The 19,365-nt window shown below is 38.4% G+C and overlaps 1 protein-coding gene across 1 annotated transcript in view; it reads left to right on the top strand.

Annotated features, from left to right (window-relative positions):
* The window catches only part of WAPL (WAPL cohesin release factor), a 126,879-nt gene extending 109,222 nt beyond the window's left edge, over positions 1-17,657 (top strand). The window contains exons 10-19 of the mRNA XM_048857106.2: positions 2,178-2,289; positions 3,479-3,576; positions 3,983-4,059; positions 6,029-6,204; positions 6,508-6,623; positions 7,694-7,855; positions 10,236-10,443; positions 13,337-13,425; positions 14,717-14,812; positions 15,224-17,657. Of these exons, the coding sequence (XP_048713063.1) occupies positions 2,178-2,289; positions 3,479-3,576; positions 3,983-4,059; positions 6,029-6,204; positions 6,508-6,623; positions 7,694-7,855; positions 10,236-10,443; positions 13,337-13,425; positions 14,717-14,812; positions 15,224-15,289 (1,200 nt within the window). The 3' untranslated portion in view covers positions 15,290-17,657. The remainder of the gene's footprint in view (positions 1-2,177; positions 2,290-3,478; positions 3,577-3,982; positions 4,060-6,028; positions 6,205-6,507; positions 6,624-7,693; positions 7,856-10,235; positions 10,444-13,336; positions 13,426-14,716; positions 14,813-15,223) is intronic.
* Positions 17,658-19,365: the final 1,708 nt, after the last annotated feature.

Here is a 19,365-nt window from a genome sequence, read left to right on the forward strand (position 1 = left end):
ATGTCCAGCTACAAATTGGTGGCATTCTCAGAGTCCTATTCCATGTCTGTTCTGGCACCAAGGAGACTGACTTGGTTGATGTAATTTTTATCCAAAATAGTGCAAATTCTGACTAGACAATTAATCTTCTGTTTTGCCTTCCCAAATCCTCATTGTAGATATTAGGTGGTCTTTGAGTTTTCATTGCACAGGCTCAGATATTTAGGAAGTTACCTGAATGTATAGCCTTTGGGATCAGCGTAAGGGTAGTGTCATTTCCACTTAAGAGTTATCAAAATGGATTAGATTTTGCACTGAATATGTGATGGCTTGTTTCAGGTGTATGTCAATTTAGAACTCATTCTTCTAGGGTGAAGGAGGAAACCTTGATAACATGTCTCTGGAACACTTCCATCATAGCAGTCTGCAGGACTGCTATGTGAAGTTCTGTTCACTATTTTACGCAGCATTACTCACTCCATTTGTTTGTGGACTTGGCTTGCTTTGGAAGGGCAGTTCTATGTTCTTTGTTAAAATAGAATTCATTAATTCATCTCCCAAAATATTGTGTTGCTAACTAAACTCTCACCACTGAGAGTGTATGGAGGCTACATCAAAGATGAAAAGACATTTATCTGCCTATAACCAGTTCTTTGGGCGGGATGATTGTGCACATTTACTCCAATCTTCTACTTTCCCCTCTTCCTTGAAAAGCAGTTTAACACTTTAAGAATGTTGACCTTCAGTGGAAGTGTCTGAGGCCCCATAGGATATGTTTACAGTGTTTTGGAGCATGTGGGAGCCATAATCTCCCAGCTGGGTTGACAGTCTTGGGCTAGCTGTGCTCACTGTAGTGCCCCAAAATGCTGTGCACAACAATACCCTATGTGGCCCAAGATCCCTCCATTGAAGGGTCCATAGCTGTATCCATCCATCAATTCCATAGCTGCATAAACAGTGCTTCGAAGTTGTGGCTCAGGCGTGAAGCCTAGGAGTGGGGTGGTCTTCAATTATCTCTACTGAAAACCTTTCCTCTTTTATCTGCTCTTTTATTTGTTGTATTTATGTAGTACACATGAAATTACTAGATTTGTTTATGGCCTAGGGTTTGATTTACCTGTATCCTTAGTGTATGATGAAAATATCTGTATTGTATTGTTGTGCAGTTCTCTATAGCTTTAAATTATCTGTGCAAGATATGTAACCTATCTTTTGTTTCTGTCCATGGTTGCTGCATTGGCATTAACCTTACTAAAGCAATCATCAAAATAAAATCTAAAATGGGTCAGCTCATGGATGCACATGTTTTGGTAAGAACATGGCAGGGAATAATTATTTGGTAAACGCCCTCAAACTTCTAAATGTTCGCAGTATTTCTGGTGTGTCCTAAGTATTCTTTATTGTAAATACTGAAGGTTTTTCCCCAGTGAAACGTTGTTGTCCTGCCAATTTACAAAAAAAAAAAAAATTAATGATGTAAAGTCAAAACATTTTTAGCAAGAGGAGAAAGCTAACATATCTAGAAGACAGAGAAGCAGTATTTTCTGTGGCTCTCCTTATTTTCTGCTGCCTGGCTGATTTGGCCATTTCCTTCCTCAGTTTGGTGTTTGATAACAGGAAGCACAAATGAAAGGAGACAGTTTGACTCTTCTAAAATATTGGCAAAATTGAGAAATATAAAAATGAAAGTGCAAAAGTTTTTTTGTTCCCTTGTCAGTATTCGGTTAATTCTTTTAAACACTTGCCAGTTTGGCTTGCTCCCTCTGGTGGCTGTTCTACACGGAGAACTTTTGTTCAGTTAGGTAATGGGATGATGAACTTCCAGTGAGCTTATGGAGTTCTTTGAGTTAAACACTGAAATGACTTTATTTTGACAGTAGCCATGACTCTTAAGTTCCCCGAAACATAGAAATATGGACTTTTAACTACTGGATTCACTGTGCATTCAATAGACTTGTGGTGTGGATGTCTTTCAGCACAGGAGAGGCATCTGTAATGCTTGTCAAACTATTGTTCACTCGTGAAATGATTTCTGTAGCTAAACAGTAGTACAATTTCTTGTTAATTCATGGATTCAGAATTATTGCATATTTTAAAGTCCCTAAGTTTTTTTTTTTTTTAATATAACGTATTTTTATATGCTGTGATGCAGTTGTCAATGGAATTACTTTACTAATTCTAGATTCTGACTTTTTCAGACTGGGCATTTGGCAATGGAGACACTACTGTCTCTCACCTCAAAACGAGCAGGGGACTGGTTTAAAGAAGAGCTGCGACTTCTAGGTGGTCTTGATCATATTGTAGATAAAGGTATATTGAATACGTTTAGTTTCTGATGTATTGAAAAGTGTAAATGAATTAGACATAGATTTATGAGGGGAAGATTTTCCCTTAATTTGTCAGCTTTTCTTAATTTCTATTATGGTAAGAGGAAAGAAAAAATGTGCATCTTCTACTTAAACCAAAAAGTACGTACTTCCACATCAGATTGTTGGGAAAAATTAATGCCTCGTTAAAGTGTAGCATGTTGCATTGAAAACAGATTGAATTCTAAATAGATTGTGTGTGTGTGTGGTTTCAGGTGGATAATAGGATGCCAGTTGGGCAACTTAGGAGTTCGGGTTTTGAGGAGTTGTCTTACCCATATACCATGTATGGGTATTGGAATTCTGTTACTTCACAAAGCGCCAGTGATACCCCTTCTAGAATATTGTGTCCTTTTCTGGACTCATTTTCTTTCCAAGACACTCCAGAGAAAGCTAGCTCTTCAAGAAGACATAAGTTTGAGCTCCTTTGAGATACTTGTAGGTGCACTTTGCTCGAAGTGTGGTGAAAATATGGGAAGGAAGGCCTCTGTTGAAACAAATATCAATGAGTTGGAGAAGGCTAGCTCTTGAAATTGAGTAAAAGAAAGTAAAAAAGCAATGAGCTGGTGCTGAGCGTTTTGAAATGCAAGTTTGCCAATTCCTTATGTCTTTCTTTGGTTTCACTTCAAAAGGTTTGTATTGTACAGTGCTAGATATCTCTGCTTCTTTACTCGTCAGAAAATGTGCTGAGTCATCTACAGCTCTGTGCCATGGGAGTTTGCTGCAGAATCTCTTCTTGGTCAATAGAAAAATAAACTTGTTTTCTCTCTCCTCTTGACAAACCTATTTAAGTGTTTTCCATCTTTTAAATAATAGTATGGAGGAGTCTTTATTCACATCATTATTGTTTGGCAGCTGATGTTTTGTGTTACTTTGGCATACATAAAATATCTGAGACCATGCTAAAAGGATTCTTTAAAAGGATTTTACTGTGATAAATAGAACACTTTTTGAAATACTAATTCATTTTATGATCACCACACTCCTATTAATAAAGCAACTTTGTAAAAGTGTGACAAATAGGGTTGATGAGGTATTGGGAGAATTGCTGTTACTGTATGCATTGCTCTTTATACTTTTATAAGTACAGGTTTCAGAAAGACCTCTTTAATGCTGCTCTCTTTATTACTTAGTCAAAGAATGTGTGGATCACCTAAGCAGTGACGAAAACGAAGAAAAATTGGTTGCTTCATTATGGGGAGCAGAAAGATGTTTACGGGTCTTAGAAAGCGTAAGTATGAGCAGGTATACTTTCTTCCTGATGGGATAATTGATTAATTTTTTTCTGCTGTATTATTGCACATAGTTCCTCTGTTTATGATACCAGAGATGGATTCGTATGAGACGATGGGGTTCTGTAGGACCTAACTGAGATGGGCATTCTGTGGATTTCTGTGGGGCCAGGTACAAGATAAAATCTTAGGAGAATATTGTCACAAAAAAGTAAAAATACACATGGAGAATAAGGTTTTCAAGTGGCAATTTCAGTATTGCCTTCTGACTGGTTTTTGTAAATATTGATGAGGAAATAAAGTGGTGAGTAAAGAACAGAAATATTGTGTGTTCACTGTTCCTTCCTTCTTCCAACAAAAGGTCAGTCCTAATACTGTTGTTGTTTTTGTGTTTTTCCTTTTTAGGTAACCGTGCATAACCCAGAGAATCAAAGCTACTTGATAGCATACAAAGACTCTCAGCTCATAGTCTCATCAGCTAAGTAAGTTCTCATAAGACGATATTTTTGTACATGGTATGACAAAAATAAGCACAGGCCATGGTTCCAATGTATGCTTATTCCCCTAGAATTTCCAAATATTGCTACAACCAGTGGAATGGAAATGGTGGTAGCTAAGTGAATATAGACAAAATACTATCACTTGCCTGGAGCACACTCTCTACACTAGTGCTCGCAATGGTGGGAAATTGAAGTGGGGAGGAAAAGGCCAGTGTAAACATAGCTAACATAAAATCAGTAATGCTTTACTATTGTTAAAATAGTTTAGAATAAAACTATTATGTTGCTACTATTTTCTCTTCATGAGAAAAGTAGTGAATATTCTGTGCCAAGACTTTTTCTGGGCATATGAAGTGTGGACCATTAGGAAGCTAATGCTGGTTACCTGATTTGCAAGCTGCCTGGGTTCTGATACAAGTGAGAGAAGCTGGCTGTGTTCCAAAGAATTGGCTTAGAATTGGCATAGTGGAATTCTGTTCTGTACACTTGGCCATCTGTGGAATTTGGAGGAATTCTCAACTAGCCAGTTGGTACTAGATTGCATCCCTTTTGTACCACTCGGAGGATAAAAAGGAGATAAAACTGGGCTGAGAATCTGACCCTACCTAGCCAATGGAAGCATGCTTTGGTATTAGTATCTCAAGCATGATTGGCAGGTAAATCAGACATTTTGAGTGAGTACTTCAAAAAAAAAAAAAAAAAATCTCCTATGTAGTGTTCTATTTAGACCTTTGTGTATTTGTGATTTAGATCCTGGTTCTCAGCTGCATTTTCCCAGTTTTATATGTAACTGCCGAAATCCATGAAATTGTATGTTATGCTGTCACGGACTCACTCTTGGCCCTGTGTGGTCCCTGGGGGGAGCCCCCTTCAGTGTGACAGCCCTTCTCGGGGATCTACTCTCTCTCAGGGGCTAAGCCTCTCCGCCTCCTGGATCCACACTTCTCTGAGCCTTAGCATGTCTGTCTCTCGCCGTGGGTCCCCTCAGAGAGTCCACTCGCTCTGGATCTTTGGGGCCTCCGCTCCTAGAGGGAATAAAGCAACCCTGTTCTCTAGACCAGAGTGACTCTCAGCCAGCGTAAAACAGGAGGGTTTATTGAGTGTCTGAACACAGCATAGGAAACTCTCAGGGCCCTCAGGCCTGGCCTCCCTCAGCACATCACATCTAAGTCTCCCCAGCATCCAAGTGGGCTCTGCCTTCTCTCTCTCTTCAGCCCCAAGCCCCCCTGCTGCCCAGCTGGGCATCTGATATCACCTCCTCCAAACCCCACCTGTATCCATTGTCGTCTTTCCAGTTAAACAGGGTCACCCAGGCCTCCTCTCCTCAGCTGTCCTCTGGCCCCCTCTGGCTGGAACCTGCTGGTCAGGTCACTGGGGTCCTCTCTTCGCAGCCCATTGTCCTCCCACTGGCCAGAATCGGCTGTGGCTCCCGAGCTGAGCCTCCCGGTCATCAGTCACTGGGGTACTCATTCTCCAGGCCATTGGCTGGGATCCCAGGTTCCCTCGCTGGTCCTCTGTAACAACAAACTCCCTCTCCCATCACCTTGTTAAACCAGTAACACCCAGGGAAACTGCGTCCCACCCCTACTGCATGCAAATAATTGGAAAAAAAAACAAGAACACCCCCCATGCCACCTCCACTTTGTCACATATGCCAACATAAACTTGATCTAAAGTAAAGAATCAAGCTCATAGTCTAGGGTTCCGATGAAGTGTATTGTATCTTGGTGGAAAGTCAGTTGGCATTTATTTAATTATTGTGAAATGGAGGTAATTAACTCTGGCACATACAGAACAAAAAATTAATTTTAGAGTACATTTAGATAATATAGAACACATTTTGCATAGACATCACATTTATATCATTTTTTTCATCATGCACATATAATGAAAGATAAAATGCCCTGGTACTGTTACTTAATTATGTCTTCTCTGCATTTTCTATCTTCAGAGCATTGCAGCATTGTGAGGAATTGATCCAGCGATATAACCGTGCTGAAGACAGCATCTGTTTACCATACTGCAAGCCTTTGCCTCACCAGAATGTAACTAACCATGTGGGTAAAGCAGTGGAAGATTGCATGAGGGCCATCATTGGTGTCTTACTTAACTTAACAAATGATAATGGTAAGGGATCTTTCCAGAGCTTGCACTTGTATATCAAACAGTATAAGGTAGGCCATTCCTACCAACCATGTTTAGCCTCCTAAATTCTATAGTAATTTGCTCATGTATGCTGGATCTTAGCAATACAGTAACCAGTAATTGTCACCAGAAATTGGATGGGGACTGGGAAATAGATTGTTAATAAGAAAAGTGTCTTGGACAAACTAATTGTTTTTTAGAAAAGATTTGTTTTGTTAATGTTTGCATGCTATTAAAAAACTGTTTAAAAATTTAGAAGCTTGACCACTTTTTTTTTTTAAACAGAGTGGGGCAGCACAAAAACGGGTGAACAAGATGGTCTGATAGGCACAGCTATGAATTGTGTGCTTCAGGTTCCAAAGTTCCTACCTCAAGAACAGAGATTTGATATTCGGGTGTTGGTAAGATACCATTCTTTAAACTAAGAGTAGTAAAAAGACCCTTTGTTTTATTAATATAAAGAATGAGTTTGCCCCAGCCTTATGTGTATTGAACTACTTCAGTTTTTCATGATGACTTCCATATTCTAAAGTTTTTACTGAGCTTTTTCTCAAGAAAATGTCACACTGAAGTCAATGGAAGCATTACCTCTGTATGGTCTGAGGAAACACTGTTTAATTACTTAAGGATTTGTTGCCTAAGCATTACCCAAATCATGAAAAATAAGAATTTCAGGAGTAACCAACACTGCATTTGAAGGAATAAACTTGGCACTGTACAAGGATTTTTAAGGTGCCATTATGTGACTACAGTCTGTAACAAAGGTTTTAAAAATTAGGTCAAACTGTGTGCACATAGAATGCCTAGAAATGTTTCTTTACAGATGTTTGACATTACAAAATGAGAATTTAGAATGAAATGGGAGCTGTACAGTACACAATCTTTGTTGATGAAGTAATCCATATATATTTAATGTGGTAAAAGTCCACTATTAATTGGGTGAACAGGAGACATCACCTTAGACTCACTTTAGAAGAAAAAAACTCTCATTTCAGTGTCCATTCAAGTTTAGAAGTACAGTATATGTTGTCAGTTTGGGACAGGTTTTGTTTGCCGAATCTGCTTTGCTTCTCTTTTGACAGTAGTGAAGTAAATCTACGTGGCATAAATGGCAAAAGATAAAATGCATCAGCCAAGTTTTTCAAAAAGACGAGCCAAAAGTTAGGCTCCTATATCTCTATTATAAATAACGGGCCAGAGCTTTGGAAGTGCTGAGAGAAGCTTTGTGTACTCATCATTCTTGAAAATCTGGCCACTTATTTAGGTGCCTAAATATGGATGTGGGAACTTAACTTCTGATTCTAATTTTTTTTTAATTTGGCCATATTCTGTACGTCACTCCATTTGATAAAGGAGTACCCATACCTTGGTGAGCACCATACAGCTAAAGTATAAAAATGGTATTTATCAGTGCATCTGGATTCTTTTTTTCTTCATTGTGGATAATCTTCTTTGACTTTGATTCTTCCAGGGCTTGGGTCTGCTGATCAATCTGGTAGAGTATAGTGCTCGGAATAGACACTGTCTTGTCAATATGGAAACATCATGTTCTTTTGATTCATTCTGCTCAGGAGAAGGGGATGAGAGCATAAAGATAACTGGTCAGATTGACGCTGTTCAGGCTTTAGTACAGGTAAGTAGCAACTTTAGTCACAAAACAGTTCTCCATGTAATACTGAAGTTACTTGATTATGGAGGAGATGTGAGTTAACAAGAGACAGTATCATGTCAAAGGTTTTTTATTCCTGTGAACCTTACAAAATGCAGAACCTATTGTGGTTTTCACTTAGTTTTCCAGTGACAATACTTTTTCTTTTTTCAGTACCCTCTATTGCAGAAGCTGTTTTCCATATAAAGGACAGTAGTACCATTATTTCTGACACTGAAAGTGCTTTTATTCACACTAAAGTTTTTTTTGTCCAATTTATTTCTAGATTTGTTCAAACCCGCTGTAGTTCTAGTACAATATCATGAGCTACATTTGTCTTGCATACCCCCTTTCATGAATGGCTTTTCAAAATTACATCTTTATTGAATGTTAAGAAATTTACTTTGACATAACATGTTATTTACCAATATATAGCATGAATCATATCAGTTTCAATTAATCAGGATGTTCAGATTGACTAAATCATAAAAACAAAAAAGCCATGAAGAATGAACAGGCTGACACTCTATATTGGCTTATCAGGCACAAACTGGAGTTGAAGTAGCTAAATGGATTTTAATTCACACCTTTAATTATTTCAATGCTAGTCTGTGTGTGGATGCTCTTATTTTGGATTGAGTGTCCTGTTTCAGTTTAATTACAACCACTCAATCTGAAATAAATGTCTGTATACAGACTTCTCCTGAAATTACTACAGGTATGAATTAAAACCCATTTAGCAACTTCAGCTCCAATTTGTGCATAGATAAGTCCTTAGGTCAGTACCTGTACAAAGTGAGGTGTATATATGTTGTGATAGTTTGAGGTCACTTTCAGATTTTTGCTGTTTTTTGTAGGCTGATATTTTATCCAGTTGTGAAACTGAAGTCACAATTTTGTTTTATTCAGAAACATGTAGTGTCTCATATGTGTGGGTATACTACAGATACAAAAGACATCAGTTATCAAAGTACTACACAGAGTAATAGAAAAGAACAATGCTTAAATATACATCTGTTTGCAAAGGGCTGCTCAAAAAGGCGTTCTAGAAGTTAAACTCGGAACTGAAGTACAAACAGGGAGCTTACCGCTTATCCAGCAGCGCCAGTACAGAACTTGTTGTTTGAACTTTGTTGCCCTACTCATGCATGGAGTGGATCATTTTGGAGAGCTGAAGCAACTTAGGGGAAGGGCAAAAAATTGGCATAAAAATAAACTAAAACCGGAATTAGGAGGACACAAAAAATAGAGATTACAGGAAAAAGACTATGAATTTGTAGGACATAAAAGGAAGGGTGGAGGAGAACAGGAAAATAAGTTAAATGCAGAGATTCCTATAAGAGTAATATCATCCTGAACGTTTTACAAATGAAAAGTGCTGTTTGGGTATTCCAGAGTGTCAAAGAAAATTTTGTATTTGTTATTCAGGAGAAAGTTTCTGACTCAAACAATTATATTAACTTGTGTTTTTATCCTTCAAAGCGGTGAATCAGGTTGCCTTTGATCTTTACCATGGGGCATTCCACCCTTATTTGTCATGTATGTGTATAATCCTTTTAAAAAGAGGATAATGATCATAGAAATGAGGGACTTAATGGGATCTCAATAGGTCATTTAGTGCAGGCCCCTGCACTGAGGCAGGACTAACTATTCTCTAGATCATCCTTGATATCTTTGTCTAACGTGTTCTTAAAAACCTCCAGTGATTTTGTTCCAGTGCTTAACTACTCTTGCAGTTAGGAAGTTTTTCCTAATGTCGAACTTAAATCTCTCTTGCTGCAATTTAAGCCTATTGCTTCTTGTCCTGTCCTCAGTCGTTAAGAACAGTTTGTCATCCTTTTCTTTGTAACAGCCTTTTATGCACTTGAACGCTTTCAGTGCTAAGTGGAGTGGGAGAGTTACTGCTCTCCTGTCTTGCTTACAACACTCCTATTGAAATCCCAGAATGATGTTTGCTTTTTTGCAACAGTATTGGATTGTTGACCCATATTTAGTTTGATCCAGAATCCCACACAGATCCTTTTCTGCAGTTCTCCTTGCTAGGCAGTCATTTCCCGTTTTGTGTGTGTGTGTGTGTGTGCAATTGAGTATTCTTTCCTAAGTGTAGTACTTTGCATTTGTCCTTACTGAATTTCATTCTGTTTAATTTAGACTACTTCTAATTTAGACAACTTCTGTCTGACTACTTCTGTCAAGATAGTTTTGAATTCTAATCCTTTCCTCCAGTGTCATTAATAAGACTAATACTGAAGAATAAAACTATGGGAAGGTGTATGCATAGGAAGGGGAAATTACATTTCAAAATATTAGTGTATTGTTTTGAGTTTGGCCTATAACTGAATGTCTCCTCAAATTTTCCTACCAGCTGTTCCTTGAGCGTGAACGAGCAGCACAGCTGGCAGAGAGCCAGACAGATGAGTTGATCAAAGAAGCTCCTACAGCACAGCATGATAAGAGTGGAGAATGGCAAGAGACAAGTGGAGAGATTCAGTGGGTCTCCACAGAAAAGGCAGATAATACTGAAGAGAAAGATAAGAAGGAAGAGGATGATGAAGAACTTGACCTTAATAAAGGTATATCAGTTGGCTTTGGTCAGATGAAGGGAGGGGAGTAGCTGTGTGATTGCAATATAGCTGCCTCTGTAGTGAAAATTGCGTAAGTGCTTCCATTCTAATCTCCACTTTCCAGTGGCGTATAACCCCTTGGGCTGAAGTGTCCTCAGCTTGGTGTCTGTCCACATGTGAAACTTCTGAAAAGTTTTGAACAAAAGCATTTCAGTTGCTGTGGAGTATGAGGAGTGAAGGAAGCAATAATACCCTTTTCACTTTGTTGGATCCTGACCTCAATTCAGATTCTTTTCTAAAGACTTTGTTTCATTGACACATTAATACAGTAAAGTTTCCTACATAAGGTTCTGGTGGCCATTTGTACACTTGCCTGAGCTTACTGGTAAACTTGAAATTGGTCTGTCTGTCTTTTCCCTTTACTTAATAGTCTCTTTTCCTTCTCGTTTCCCCTATTCTCTCTCCTTTTTGGTTTTCTCATTTGGTTTAGTTTTTCTGCTAATCTCTTTGCCTCTTCCTTAAGTCCCATGTTTATTTCTCTTCCACTGTCTTGCATCTCCCCATTTCCCTTTTCCTCGATTCCTTTCTATTCCCACAATATTTCTGTATGTCCCTCAGAATCTTTCCTCATCCCTGCTCACTTTTTTTCCCTGGGTCACACACCAGACAGTCTTTATCTCTCCCCACCCTTCCAATCTCCATCCACTTCCAGATGCAGCTAAAATTTGTATATGGAAATGTTTCAAGGCTTGGTGCCCTCCACCCTTGGGGAATGACTCCCGGGAGCTCTGGTATCTGCAGGGCCAGAGGAACTTGTATCGAACACAAATGTTTAAAAAAATGTTTGTTTGTTTTTTTCAATCCTCAATTTAATCTGTAAGGAACAGTGTTGTTCAACACTACAAGGTAATCAGGTCATGAGGGTATTAGTAATTCAGCACTGGTTAGTCAATGGGAGAAACCAGATTTCTACTGTATTAAAGGCTTGAATAAACAAGTGTTTATCGACTGGACTTACCATTTTCACTAAAGATGTGTAATATTTATTTATTAGAAAACTAGCCAATGATTTAAGGAAATAATAGAAATCAAACTTTACCACAGGCATTGGTATATGGAAATGTTTCAAGGCTTGGTGCCCTCCACCCTTGGGGAATGACTCCCAGGAGCTCTGGTATCTGCAGGGCCAGGTGGCCATGTACCTGCTCCATCTCTGGAGAATGAAGATCTTCAGATGCACCATCTCCTTTCATTTGCCTGTCCCCCTCCAGCACATTCCTTCCCCTCCAAACAGATTTCCTTTCTCGCTTTTCAACTCCACTCTCTGCCTGAATTCTTTTCTCACCACCTGCCCTTCGTCTGTCCCCTTCCTCCCTTCTCCCCATTTATAGTTTGTCTTCTAGTGCTTGGTCCAAGGTGTGCCGAAAAGTCTTCTCTGGTCACTAGCTGGAAGATACTATATTAGTAATATTAAAGAAAATACATGAAGGATAACTGACATTTAGATGAGTTGGAGGGAGGATGGTATATCCTTCCAGATTCACATGTATTCCTATATTGATATTGTGTTATTTTGTATTGTGTGTGCACCTTACTTGTAGTAGTACTAAGTTTTTATAATAAAGCTATTTAGAGTGCATAGTGAATAACCCTGATGTTTGAGCCAATATTCCCTCTTGGTAATTAGTTCCAATATCCCATGAGATTGCGCCTATGTAATGGCTGCCATGTTTAAGTACAGTAACTCCTCACTTAAAGTGGTCCTGGTTAATGTTAACGTGGCTGATCAATTAGGGGACATGCTCGTTTAGAGTTGTGCAATGCTCCCTTATAACTTTGTTTGGCAGCAACCTGCTTTGTCCACTGCTTGTAGGAAAAGTAGCCTGCTGCAGCTTAGCTGGTGGGGGCTTGGAACCAGGGTGGACCGGCAGCCCACCATCAGCTCCCTGCTCAGCAGCTGCCCAGCAGGTTACCAATTGTTGGCAGTTCAGCGCTCTCTCCCCCAAATGCCATGTGCTGCTCCTGCCCTCTGCCTTGGAACTGCTCCCCAGAGCCTCCTGCTCCCTGTGCAAGGGAGGGGGGAAGAGGGGAACTAATGTCAGGGTGTCCCCTCCCCCCTACTCCTGGCCCCTGATTACCCCTTCTCCATATAGAGCGGGGGGAGACACAACAGGGCTTAGGATGGAGAGAGCTGGCCACAGCTGCTGTCTCAACTTCCTGATCCTTTTAAAGGCAATGTACTTAGAATGTGGTGTCAGCGTACTTAAAGGGGCAATGCCCATCTCTCTCTCTCCCCCACCTACACAGACACATACAGGGTGTGTGTCATGCTATCGCCCCTCCCTCCATTTGTGCTGCCTTTTAGAGTGTGAGGCTACATTAACAACAATGTGTTAACCCTTGAGGGCTCAGCCAAGTGCTAGTTCATCATTTAGCAGTAAGGCATTCCCTGGGAAATACCCCACCATCTAACTTCACCACCTCAACCAAGCTTCACAATCATCATTGCTGTGTACAGTATTAAATTGTTTGTTTAAAACTTATACTCTGTGTGTGTGTGTAAAAATGTTTTTTGTCCCATGAAAAAAGTTTCCCTGGAACCTAAACCCTCCCCCCCCCATTTATATTTATTCTTATGGGAAAATTGGATTTGCTTAAAGTCACATTTTTCAGGAACATAACTACAACGTTAAGCGAGAAGTTACTGTATGTTATACTTTGCATATAACTTAGTTTTGTAAAGTCCTTTGAGATACCTTAGGTGTGGAAGGAATTTACTTTTGTTCTACAATAATGTAATGCTTTGAAGTGACACTGAACAATTTAGATATATTTCTAATAGGAAAACAAACTACTTCGTAAATCATATATACTATGTAAGCAATTTTTCTTATTTCTGCAGCCCTTCAACATGCTGGGAAGCACATGGAAGACTGCATCGTGGCCTCGTACACAGCATTGCTTCTGGGCTGTCTCTGCCAGGAGAGTCCAGTAAGGAAATGAGTCAATGACTCATTCTAAAATGGTTGTAAATGTTCATTGAAGTAGCCATTTGCAGTCATGAAGTGTTTTTGTTGAGTTAGAATTTTGTGTAAGTTTACTATATTGGGAGGGTCATGTTGGCGCATATATAGCTCAGTGCAAGGTTTGCAGAAGTATTCCATTCTAAACTGGTCTTCACTTACTATATATTTTTAATGCAATAATAATTGACAATATTGCAGGCTGGTTTTTCTTGTGATTAGTCTCATAGCTGAATTTATTCTGGAAAAGAAGGAAATTGGCGAAAATGTTTATAATTATAAACTCGCTGTGTTTCAATAGTTTCAATATGAGTTAAGTTTTTCATATTATTCCATCATAGTCCAAGGAATTTCATTTTTGTCAGTGATTTTTAGAATGCCAAATTTGTACATGCCCGCATTCTTTGAAGATGATCACCTCTATCAGATTGGGAAACATTCTTCAGAGCTGAAATTTAAAATTTAGGAATTCAGAGTTCTAAATATAAATAAAAATTTAGTACTGCATATGTTCAGTTGTGTTCAGAAAGAAAAGAAGTGGGTGATTTTTTTTGACGAGGTATCAGACTTGTCAAGATATACAATGAGTTTAGATATGGTCTGAAGAGCACTGTTCTGCAGCTTCTTGCTGATTTATTATATAATTATCAGTTCTGGAACAGTGATAAGTGCAAGGTCAGTATTTCTCAGCCCATAAGGAATAGAAATATTATTCCACTGGAAAGGACAGGTCTCACCCTGTCAGTAGGATACTTTTGTCTGTCTGTTTAGCCTTCAAGAATCCTAGGCAGTCTGACTTGATTTAAAATGTTATGTATAAAAACCTGTAGCAACTTCTGTTGGCTAGAGGGGTTGGTCACTTCCTGGAGGATTCTCTGCACCTTGAAATCTTTAAACCATGACTTGAGGACTTCAATAGCTCAGACATAGGTGAGAGGTTTATTGCAGGAGTGGGTGGGTGAGATTCCGTGGCCTGCATTGTGCAGGAGGTCAGACTAGATGATCCATAATGGTCCCGTCTGACCTTAATATCTGAGTCATGAGAAGTCATCCTTGGGACTCCATTGCCAGTGAGGATTGTGGGGAAATCTTATGTGTAGTGAGAGACTTGAAGTGTAGAAACTACAGCAATAAGCAGCTCAGGAAAACATCGGGGGCGGGGGGAGAGAGATACGATTACACCATACATACAGACCTCTAATGTTAATTGCAATGCTTGAAAAATGTTTCGAAACTTAAGACATGTTTGACTTCCTCAGATCAATGTGACTACTGTGAGGGAATACTTACCTGAAGGAGACTTCTCAATAATGACTGAAATGCTCAAAAAATTTCTCAGTTTCATGAATCTTACTGTAAGTATTGCATATTTTTAAGATTGCCAGATGTAGTTACTTTTCATACTTTAAACTGCTCTTTCATTTCCTATCTCATACACTAGTGATATTAATATTGATGAAAGCTTTCCAGCATTTCTGCTAATCAGCTCTGTCGCTGGGCGGGGGGCGGGGAAGGTGATATCTTTATTTTTAATATAGAATGTCCATTTGCCAACCCTTTATTGTGCTAGTACATGGAAAGGAAAACACTTCCTTGTTCCCCTTTGAATATGACCAGTCAATGGAAAATATTTCAGAACCACAGCCTAAATAAAGTACATTTTGTATTACTAATATGTGCGTTCTAAATGGAGAAGAGCTTTTTGAGATTTTTATAATGCCATAAATGCTTTTTTTGTTGTTCTGTTTTCTATTGCTTGTTTTCAGTGTGCTGTTGGAACAACAGGCCAGAAATCTATCTCTAGGGTGATTGAATACTTGGAACACTGCTAGATACTTAACTTCCGCTGCAGGCACTCTAATGCTGGAGCTACCCTTAGACAAAGGAAGGAATCATGAAAGAAGTCCTTGAAGATACACCAAGACCATTCATCTGTGTCATTCGTGTTCAGATTTTTAAGGCTACCTGGTCTCTTAACCATGCATTCAGCATTTTCTAAAAGACAGTTACTACATCAATCTGCAACTATCAAAAATGAGGGGGGAAAGGTTCTGAAGAAAATAAATATAGAATCGATGCAGTGCAGTATTTAAATATTTTTGGCAGGGTTTACCCTCCCTTTTTTTTCCTGCTTCGTTCATGACAAGTTTAAAGGGGAAAAACTTGCTGCTGATAGTGCAACTGCTGTTTACTGTTGAGCCACTGTTTCATGCCAGCCAGGTGCAAGGCAGCTTAGCTACTGAGGTATCAAACAAATGTTCTAATAAAGAAGTTCTGGACAGCAGTATCGCTCCTATTTGAGTTTAATTTGCTCTTGCTTTTTTGTTACGCGATTATTCCAAAATCATAAAATATAAATTTTTAAATACTTTGGTGATTTTAACTACTGTCTATATTTAAAATTGTTGGAATCCAAAGAGGCAAGGATTGGATTGTTTATATTTTTATACTGTTTTGATTGAAATTAGGTGGTTGAACTACTTCAGTTCTAAAACTGTCATGGCCCATATACTGTAAGCTGATAAACCATAACGCTTCATAGTTCTAAAAGACATACAAAAACATAAACACATCAAGCAGTTTAAGGGTGTATTATCAAAAAATGCAGTAACTGTAAAGAGTTGTGCCCTGTTAAAGGACATAGTGAAATAATGTTCAATCCCAGGGTAGTTTACACTTCATACTAAGCAAAAACTTTGAAATGCTGTTTTGATTTGTTACAAGGGAGCATTTAAGATATATTTTATAATACTCAATACAAAGAAATTGGATGTTTTAGGGTCAATTCAGTAAAGAAGCTAAAACACCAATGGGGATTAATGTTTCCAGCTGACATAATCTTTCTATTTCATTCTTCTGTAGTATGGCAAAGTTAAATGCATACAATACAAAGCCTTAAAATGCTGATATAGTTAAGATTTTGTTCAGGTTGAGGTCTAGTTCACAAAGCATTGTGTTTGAAGACTTTAGTGGAACAAAAATATCCCAGAAAATACATTTAGGTTTTTTTTAAATATAGGTGTTTTTTCTTGCACTCATTATTCAGACCAACAAAATTGGTAATTATTTTTATTATGCTGGTCTTGAATATTTGCAGACTCTTAGGAGTTCTGCATCATTAACATTTTCTAAATACCTGTATGGGTAATTACATCATGTTACTCCACTGAATTTGTAAAACTTGAAGCCATAAAAATATTAGCTCTATGTATAATGATGGAGGAAATAACAGGAAATCTAACCTGCTTTTAGATCTTGTTATTTTCATGTATAAAGTTACAAACCCGTGCTTTTGTATCAGTGCCAGCTGTAAAAAATTTTTTACATACAGTGGCTGCCTTCTATGTCTTCCTATTTTTGATAATGCAGATTGTTGGGAATTCTGTAAGGAAGTAACTGATTAGAGGCAAAAATCCTATGTTGGTCATAACTTTTTTGCATTTTCTCTCATCACCTTCTAAAATTTTAGTGTACCAGTGTAACTTAGAAGGGATTTTGAAGTGTTTTCCCTTTGGGTAAAAATCTCAGTATAGAAAGAGAAACTTAGTAAAATGAAATATGTAAATTATTTCTGGCAGGATGAATTTATTGGATATGTTTTGCCCATTTAGTCTTATGATTTTAAATTAATGGGTTTTCATTTGTAGTTAGAATTCAAAAAGATTAAACAGTTAAGTTTCTGTGGACAGATGGCAAGAGATAATAAAATATAGATTTAATGCGAAAAAAAAGTGGGGGAACTATGTTTCTCTGTTACACTGGTAATTGTTTGAATTGGAATTGATTTACTTCAGTGTTTAACAGTTTTTTTAGATAACTAATTGTCAAGCACTGATGAATATGGATTTTTTTTTTTTGAGGGTGCGGGGAGAAATAACCCTGTGAACTGCAGTGCATTTTTTGTGTGTTAAACCCTCAAATAACTGCATTAAAGGGTACTTGAGGCCAACTTGCAAATTAAAATTTTAAAGTAACTTTTTTCCATTGTAAATATTTGTGTAAATACTCTCAATTGGAAATTAGAATGGTAGAGTACTTTTCTGAATCCAATCCTATTTTTATTTTATACAGTATTTCTCAGCTGTGATCTTTGGAGCAAAAGCCAACGGCAGGAAAAATAGTTTGTACCAGTTTCATGAAGTATGTCTTTGGGTTTTTGTAAATAATTTTAACTCAAATAAAATTGCTACTTTCAATACACATGTTGTCTTTTAACATGTAATAAAGCATACTTTCTCCATGAGAAATTGCAAAAGAAGAAGGGCTGTATCAGGTGAACAGTAAAAAAAGGAAGTTGATGATGAGGCCTGATGTTAGTGCTCCATTGTGCATTTGCATGTGAGACACCAGCATTCAGTTGAAGGTCCTAGCCAATCATTACCCAAACCAGCAGGGACTGAAGTACTCTGGACACATCCTGCTTGGCATCTTGACAGGAGTTATGGAGTTCCCCAGGCAACTCAACAGCAACTCTGCAGCTGATTGGGGAACAGGACAGCTGAGGGAATTGTAGCCAGAACAATGAAAACTCATTAAAGCATGGGGAAAATGGGGCAGTCCTCACTATATCTTCATGGATGTTAACTGACTTCCTCTTCTCTCTTCAGTGGGAAGTAAGGAAATTAAAATAAATTTTGCTGTGTTTTAGTCTGAATGATGATGGTATTCTAATCTGTTCCGGGTGGATTTTCTCCAACACCTCTTCTGTTAAATGATGCAGCTAAATCTTTTCTGTCAAACAGGTGCAAAGTGCAGTAAAAGTCAAAAGCTTGAGAGAATGTGAAAATGGTGGTGTCACCTCATTACCACTCTATTCTATTAACTAGCATCATTATAATGGAATTTTCTCTTTGTGCTGTAAAGAGGGGTTAATAAGAGTGCCAAGTGCTGGAGTCATAAATCATTCATAGACAGTACTGTAAAAGGCAGTCATATCCTTATGTACTCATAAATGTGACTCTAGAAATTCTGAGCAGATTCAGTAGGAGAAATATTTCCATTCTGGTTGCTTTATATTTAGGCGTGTAATGGGAGCAGTAGATCTCTGAAATAACCTTGAGGAGTTTTTCAAATTAATAGAACAGTTGTGAGGATCTTATAGGAGAATAAGATTGTTTCAAGATTGAGGTTGACAGCTTTGCAACATTTGGTTTATATCCTGAAAAAGTAAACTGGAACACTCTGTGAATACTTGATATATCAAAAGCTTAAATGTAAAAACAGCGGTGGGTATATATTTCCAAGCTCATCTAATGGGTTTATTTTGTATGCTGCCAGCAGCCTAAACCACATGGAATCAGAAACTGGACAGTGATCACAACACTGTCAAAGGTTTTAGTTTTTGCCATATGCTTAACATCTGTGGTAAGAACAGTTGGAATAGTAGTGAAGTTCTGATTAGGGCATTCTCATTCTGGACTGTACAGGTGTGTTGAGGCTCATAACTCCTCCAACTGAGGAAAAAACATTTTTTTCATATCCAGTTCATCAGCAACCTCTCCCATTTTCCCTTATCTGAGTTGTTTCTCTGCTGGACTCAAATACTCATCCCTTTCCAATTTACTAGCCAAACCCTCTTAATAGCAGGCCAATTTCCAAATCCTCCTGCTCCTCCTCTCCTCCATGGGAAACTCTGGTGGCATTTTTTACACAGGGATCACCCATCTCATCTTAGCCACATGGCCTCAGCAGTCATGTACCTCCTTTTCTTGAGTCTTGGTTTAATTGTGAGGACTTCCTCCATCCCCTGCTCCTTTTGTGTTAAGTGACTCTGCCTGTGCTATCCTGAGGGGGAAGATTAAGGTGTTCTCCTGTACCTGTGAAGAGGTGAGAATGCTCTTCTGACACTTTCTCTCCTTCTCCTGACCAAAACTAGAGTGTTTGCCTGGAATGGCATGGAGAGAACCAC

Source organism: Caretta caretta, chromosome 7, assembly GCF_965140235.1.
Source record: "Caretta caretta isolate rCarCar2 chromosome 7, rCarCar1.hap1, whole genome shotgun sequence".
NCBI lineage: Eukaryota > Metazoa > Chordata > Testudines > Cheloniidae > Caretta > Caretta caretta.